At 41.6% G+C, this 7,051-nt stretch overlaps 1 protein-coding gene across 2 annotated transcripts; it reads right to left on the reverse strand.

The window, feature by feature from the left end:
- Window positions 1-1,413: 1,413 nt before the first annotated feature.
- LOC114565023 (glutamine synthetase) lies at window positions 1,414-6,623 on the reverse strand. 2 transcript variants are annotated; one of them, XM_028592820.1, is made up of 7 exons: window positions 6,435-6,623; window positions 4,256-4,443; window positions 4,010-4,171; window positions 3,053-3,199; window positions 2,844-2,971; window positions 2,543-2,742; window positions 1,414-2,427 (listed from the first exon to the last, which is right to left on the reverse strand). In XM_028592820.1, exons 2-7 carry the CDS (start codon window positions 4,419-4,421, stop codon window positions 2,115-2,117), a joined length of 1,116 nt encoding a protein of 371 aa, XP_028448621.1. In that variant the 5' UTR covers window positions 4,422-4,443; window positions 6,435-6,623; the 3' UTR covers window positions 1,414-2,114. The 2 variants fall into 2 exon arrangements, with proteins under 2 accessions (XP_028448621.1, XP_028448620.1); XM_028592819.1 differs by lacking the exon at window positions 6,435-6,623 and adding an exon at window positions 5,175-5,430.
- Between the last annotated feature and the right edge of the window lie 428 nt (window positions 6,624-7,051).

The following is a 7,051-nucleotide window of genomic DNA, read 5'->3' on the forward strand; positions in this document are numbered from 1 at the left end:
AACAATGTTTAAGGGCCAGAGAGGTTTCAGATTACTGTAACACCAAAACAAAGTTAGACTTGTGTTGGTTTTAGGACAGCCAACATCCTCTAAAAAAGGACTCAACCTGCCCCTTAGCTTTATGATTGGTTAACTTGTTCCTGGCAAAGCCAATCAGTGAGCTGACTAACGTGCTGTTGTGAGGGCAGTCGGGATGTAGGGGAAAGGTCTCAAAGCAAGAAAACTTTTGTTACCCATCCCCCGAGTAGGACACCAAGTACATGTTTATGTTCCGTGAAATGAGGACGTGAAGTACTTCTTGTGAAGACATGTGGTTGAAATGTCTCCCTGTTCTGTTGGAAACAAACAATTCCTTCACTAATGTTTATATTCAGTTCTCACTCCCAACTATTTCTTGAAAAGACAGCTCTGACGTAAATACTGCTGAAATGGCTGTTTCTTAACAGACTGCAGAGCTTGGTCACAGACATCATTTGCATGCACTATAAATATATTCTTGGGCATTAAGGAAACATTTGCATTTTAAAGGTGCACTTTGCCTGGATTATAAAAGTAAGAAATGCAACTAAAAATAATTGTCAATATGCTCCTTTTGGTAGAAATCGACACTAAATCCAGACGTCGCATACAGCTGTACCCAAACAAATGTATTTCTGCTGTGTCAACTTGCTTGTCTGGTTTGTTTTATAGTTAACAGGATGCAGACATGGTAGTTTCTCAGTCAGAGGTGCGGTGTACTTCATAACCAAGCACTTCTGGGAACATTCTGGCTGTTGTTGCAGTGAAGGAATAGAACTTGTCTTGCGAGTACACTAGTTTTCAGTTATTTCCCACAGGATCCTAAAGACTAGCCAGAACAAAGCTGCTGTTGAGCTCCTGCCAAGATATCAGTTAGACTGAAACATCAGAACATTTGGCAAAAGAACACACAGCCAGAGCCTTTACTAGAGTTACCTATTAGTGCAATTCTTTTAACAGGTTTTTTTTTTTTATATACACGTTTACTGCTTTCAGTAAAATGCGGTCATCAGCTACACAGCTTTTACAAGTGTGAGCGTTGGTGTTCACAAGATATTCAGACCAAGATTAATAAAAAAGCACTAGTTTTATGGGATGTGCTCCATTATTATGAATTCATGTTTTCAAAGAGCTTTGAGCTCCAGTGTTAATCTCCACTTCAGCAGCCAGCTAAGCATAAAGACTGGACTCAAGGGAAACAGCTAGCCTGTGTGAAGCTAACAAAATGGGTGTTAAATCACTAAACTTTCGAGGTGCCCTTTCACCGCTTCCAGTCTTTATGCTAAGCTAACTTATTTATCGCATAGAGGCATCGATCTTCCCCAGCTCTTGGAAAACAAATTAATTTGCCAAAGCTATATCTTAAGTGTTGAAGTGAAGAGTCATACAGCTTTGTTGTGATAAAAATAAAAGTTTTAAATGCATCAATAAAAAACACCAGGTCCAGTAAACATGTTTTACCAAATCAGGTGCATTACAATATCGCAGTTAACAAAAAGGATAAAACTCCTTGAGGAAATCTACAAATGGCATTATGGACAGATCCACCACATTTGGACAACATACATCTGGGTACAGACATCTACAAATGTACCATACAAGATGACCCAGTGTGTCGAAAACTGAAGACATCAAACATTGCCATTTAAAATATAGACACTTCGTATATCAAGAGTTAGTAATATTGAAGACTGGATAATTAAAAATGCAGGTCAACATGTTAACAGTACATGAACTAGTCAGATTTATGATTAAGTTACACATGCCGTCCAGCCTTAGCAGCTTTACTCTTCAGCATCCGTGTGCTTTAGTTAATTTTAGTCAAACAGAAAAGGGAAAGATATGACATGGGCTATAAAACAGTGTTACAAAAGCCGTTCCCGTCTAAAGAGGAGGGGAAAGACATACCCTCCTATTACCAGCGCATATCTACCAAGGATATTACCTTGTCACGTTTTAAGTTGACCAGCCAACTTTAAGCCATTAAAATGGAGGTTAAATCATCTCAGAAGGAGAGAAAAAATAAAAATACAGTACTAGTTTAAAGAAAAGATAAAGTTGTGAGGGCAGTGGAAGGGAGTCACTGAGTTGTGGATTTAGTAATCCGTAGGTTCATCTCCCTCCTCGTTCAGCAAACAGGTGCGGATCAGGGCCTCGGTCACACTGTACGGGTCACAGTTGGCCGATGGGCGACGGTCCTCGAAGTAGCCCTTCTTCTCCTGGCCGACGTTACGAGGAATGCGGATGCTGGCGCCACGGTTGGCCACGCCTGCGGAGAATTCGTTGATGTTTGAGGTTTCATGATGGCCGGTGAGACGGCGGGCGTTGTCGAGCCCCCCTTTGGGATCATAGGAACGGATGTGATAGCTGTGCCTCTTCCCAAGCTTCTCAATAGACTCTTCAATGGCTCTGTAAGCAGAAATGACAAGATTCCCATCAGAAATTCTAAATCATGTATGCAAAAAAAACAAAACACACATGGCAGAACTGTCAAGTCAACCCCCATGATGCTTTTGACACTCACTTTAATCCACCTTCTTCCCTCATCTCTTTTGTGCTGAAGTTTGTATGGCAGCCAGCACCGTTCCAGTTGCCCGTGATTGGCTTGGGGTCAAATGAGGCAACAACGCCAAAATCTTCACAGACACGGTGCAAAATGAAGCGTGCCACCCAGAGATGATCACCCATGTTGATCCCTTCACAAGGTCCAACCTGGAACTCCCACTGAAAAGGCAAAAGTTTATTTTTAAAATCTAATTTCTAACTGGCTGTTAACACCATAAAAATTGCTAAAGTCCAAATGTGGATTAGGATTTCATCATTACCTGAGCAGGCATGACTTCTGCATTTGTGCCACAAATATCAACTCCAGCATACAGGCAGGCTCTGTAATGGGCCTCCACTATATCTCTGCCATAGGCTTTGTCAGCTCCCACGCCACAGTAGTATGGACCTGTAAATATTTTAAATATTAAACAAACCATCCAGACAAGAATTCATTTCTATGCACAAAAGCTTTAAAGTAGCTGCTTACCTTGTGGTCCAGGGAAACCATTAGATGGCCAGCCAAAAGGGTGTCCGTCTGTGCCCAGAATGGTATACTCCTGCTCCATGCCAAACCAAGGATGCTGGTCCTCCACCATCGCCATCACCTTGCTGCATGTGATTCGAAGGTTAGTTTCTGCAAAAAGGGGAAAAAATAATAATAATTAGACAAGATGACTGACACGAGTACAGTAAAATCCAGTTACCTGAGCCAGTTCTGCAAAAGCACCTGTAGTAATCTAAATGACAAGGCAAATTATGCAATTAGTGATTTGGTCTCCAATATGGAAGGTATTGCAACAACTTCCAATTTGCTTTAGGGTCCCAGAGCTATGAAAGTGTTGGATATCCCCTCAAGACAAAACAGTTAATAGCATTTGAAACTGTACAATAGTTATTCAGTTACTTGTTTAACTATAGTTTAGTTTTAATCTAAATGTCCTCTAGAATTTAGTGAAGGGCTACTTTACCAATACAGCCGCCACTTCTACATGTACAAGCCTCAACTTCTAAATACATGCATCAGTGTGTATGCATAATAATTTCATATGCAAATTAGTGAACTTGTGTCAAAGCATGCAAGTATGTGCACAATAAGTCATGCAACTGGAAACAATTTTTTAACAAGGAATGCAACATTGCAGGGCTTAATCTTTCAATTGTTTGAATAGTTTGAGGGGAGCCACAGAGGGTGGCCCCATTCAGGTCAGATTGCATGCTTGTTTTATCCAACATATTAGCAACTAAAGATACTCAAGTTTTTTTTACCCTTTTATTCGCCCTATAAAAGTAATGTCCCACCCACCTTGCACTGTTAAAACCCATCAAATCTGCTCTTGTTGAGAAAGAACACTTCTCTGCTACAGTGACATCACTTTTTTAACGTTTTATTGTCCTATACTTTATTTTGTAGAGGGCAACATAGTTTTCTGAACGTGTTCGTTACCTGCAGGTTTGCGGTTGTACTTGAGCACTTCACACAGGACCAGCTTGTTAGGGTCTTTACGGAATGGATCCCGGAACATGGCAGCAGGAATCAGATACATGTCGCTGTTGGAGCCCTCACACTGGTAGGTACTGGAGCCATCGAAGTTCCACTCTGGTAGATCTACAAGAGTCAGAAGAGGACAATGGACGCTATATTACACTGTAGGACTTACCATCTTTTACGAACGTTTCAGGAGCCGCTTACCTTCGATGCTTTTGGGCTCAAAATCCAGCGTCCTGGTTTTGCAGCGCAGCCCCTCTCCGGTTCCATCGATCCAAATATACATGGCTTGGACTTTATCCCCCTGAGAAAGCTCCATGTACTGCTGCTTGACAGCTTTACTCAATGTGGCGCTGGCAGACGTGGCCATCTTATTTCCTACTATAACACACCTGAGGATAAGCAAAGCAGAGGAGAGGAGATGAGATCTCGGTGCGCTCTGGATCACAAGTTGCTAAACGTTTTTTTTTTTTTTTTTTTTTAAAGAGGGTAGGGGGTGGGGGCGGCGCAAAAACAACGCAAAAACGACACCATTGTCGCCTCTTCCAGAAAGGAGGAGGGGTGAAAAACGCGTTGAGGATGTAAAAGAAGGCACAATTCCAGTCTTTTCCCCCCTCTCCAGCTTGGAAACAAAGGAAAAAGCAAAAGCCACTTTCCACCGCATGTGCATGACCATTACGATTGAATTGAACAAGGCAGATTGGCAGCTCACAAAGGATACCTCATTGAAAACCACATTACAAGGCAACAATCGCGACTTCAGAAAAACGCATTTTTACTGTACATCCTGTTGCCAGTACGCCTGTAGTCATAGTTACAATAGTTGGCTGCCACAGTGGGGCAATATTACATCATTGGCTTCCACGCTGTAATCCATCACCTCGCCTACTATCTACAACCTTATGTAAACACACAAAACGTACACATAACATCCAAAACAGACTAAATAAAATGTTGGATCCACTTAAGCGAAATAGATGCCCATAAATGTAAGAGTTAATTGTCTAAAGTAGCCTATCGTAGTGGTTACACGTAACGCTTTCGTTACAATGACTAGGCTCCTGAGCTGCTCCAGCTCCACCATGATAAAGTTTAAAAAAGCAGGGAAAAGAAGTCAAATTACCTGGATAAACGCGAAAATCGAAATAAAAACTAAAGGACGGACAGGTCCGATGTCTTGTCGTCTGTTGCACAGCTAGTGTCGCTCTCATTATCTGGTACCCAGTCTGCGCCGATCCGTGCACATTTATAAGAGCAGGAACTGGGACGTCGCGTCTTTGATAGGTCGGAGAGACAGCAGCGTGTTGGTGATTGAAGCCATGTAGCTCGATCATTGGACAGGCTGCAAAACAAACGGTGCCTGCAACGCCCTCTTGCAGGAGCTCAGCCTAGCCGCGTGCTGCCAGTGTGTGACCATCCACTATGTTCGCGTGCGCGCGCGCGTACGTGTGTATCCGCACATATGTAGATACGATGTAAGAAATTATATTATTAAAGTAAAAACAAAAAGTGTGAACGACGCTGCGAAAACGTAGACTTTTCGAAAACGTGCTTCATTGTTGAAGACGGACTCAACCGTGAGGGACAAACATGTGCACCATCCTCCATAGCTACATTCTATGGGTCTCAGTGCAAGACGTCACCATGTGGTAGAAGTCGGGTACTGCAAGTGTACTTGTTTTAATGCTAGATGTTATGTAAATATTAATTTAGTCTGGTACACTCCGGTTTTGTCCAGGATGCACCAGTTGTGTAAAATGAATCCATTATGATCCTTATTTAAAATGATCAGAGGTCTGTTTGACTTTTCTGACAGTGTGTGATGTGTAGCTAAGGTAATTAGCTAGTGTTTGTAGCATAACGTTAAATGATAAAGAGGTTTAGTTTGGTTTACAATTTAATTTAATGGCATAATTGCCAGACTTGCTTTATGTATTCATTGTAGTAAAATTGCCTATTGTGTGTAGTGTGTATACAGACCTTTAACCTTTGCCTCCAGACAATTTTGAGGATGAAGGAAACAGATTTTCAAATCGCGTTCAGGGGCTTAACGTTTGTAATCATTTAGCAGGACTGCCGGTGGTAAATTAGCTGCTGTTACCCTTTGTCATGGTTTGATTTAGCTACTGCCTAATTCAATTACTAAAATATTGGATTAATTTAAATTCAGTTACAGGAAATGGCTAGGAAGAGTATAAGGCTAGCTGTTCTAGCTAGCTTATCTTTTTAGCTTTGTTTTGCAGGTTTAGCGATAAGTTACAAATGTTACACGCTGTTCTATCTGAACGTAAAGTAAACGTTATACACATAGCTAGGCCTATGGCATAATTGATCTGATTCTGGTCTCAACTTGATTTGGACTGAATAAATAACGTTTACTTACTGCTCTGTAGGTCAGTGAAGATGGCTGACATTTAAATGAGGTGTTGGGACACTACAGCCTCCAGCTTCAGCGCTAGAGGGTCGAACACCATTTTTACAAAAGACATTCCCTCATTTGGTGTTTTGATGATTTGGTGCTGGGGAGTGCAGACATTGGTCCAAAATCTCACATAGGTGTTCACCTGTGTTGAGTTCTGGTGGTTGTGAAGGCCATGGCATTCACAGTATTTCCATACTCATTAAGTCGGTGATGTGTGGATATTGTTATCCTGGAGGAGACTACTCCACCAGAATTAAATGTTTCATTTTCAGATAAAGGTGATCTCTCAGAATAACTTTGTATGGATTTGTAGTGAACTTTCCCTCCATGGGTACAGTGGTTTTCTGTTTTCCCAGTTCTGATACAAAGGTGATGCAACACAAAGATTCTTGTACTTTTTTTTTTTTTTTTTTTTTTCACGCGATAACTGGGCGTAGGCTATAATGCATTTGATGGTATCAGTTGGCAAGGACACTGATGTAGTTGAGAAAGCATCGCTACCGACCCTATTGGATACGTTCTGTGGCTGCAAAGCAACCTGAAATGACCTCAGTGCTAAACAGCATATAGGCGTTGCC

This window comes from Perca flavescens, chromosome 12 (genome assembly GCF_004354835.1).
Source record: "Perca flavescens isolate YP-PL-M2 chromosome 12, PFLA_1.0, whole genome shotgun sequence".
Classification (NCBI taxonomy): domain Eukaryota; kingdom Metazoa; phylum Chordata; class Actinopteri; order Perciformes; family Percidae; genus Perca; species Perca flavescens.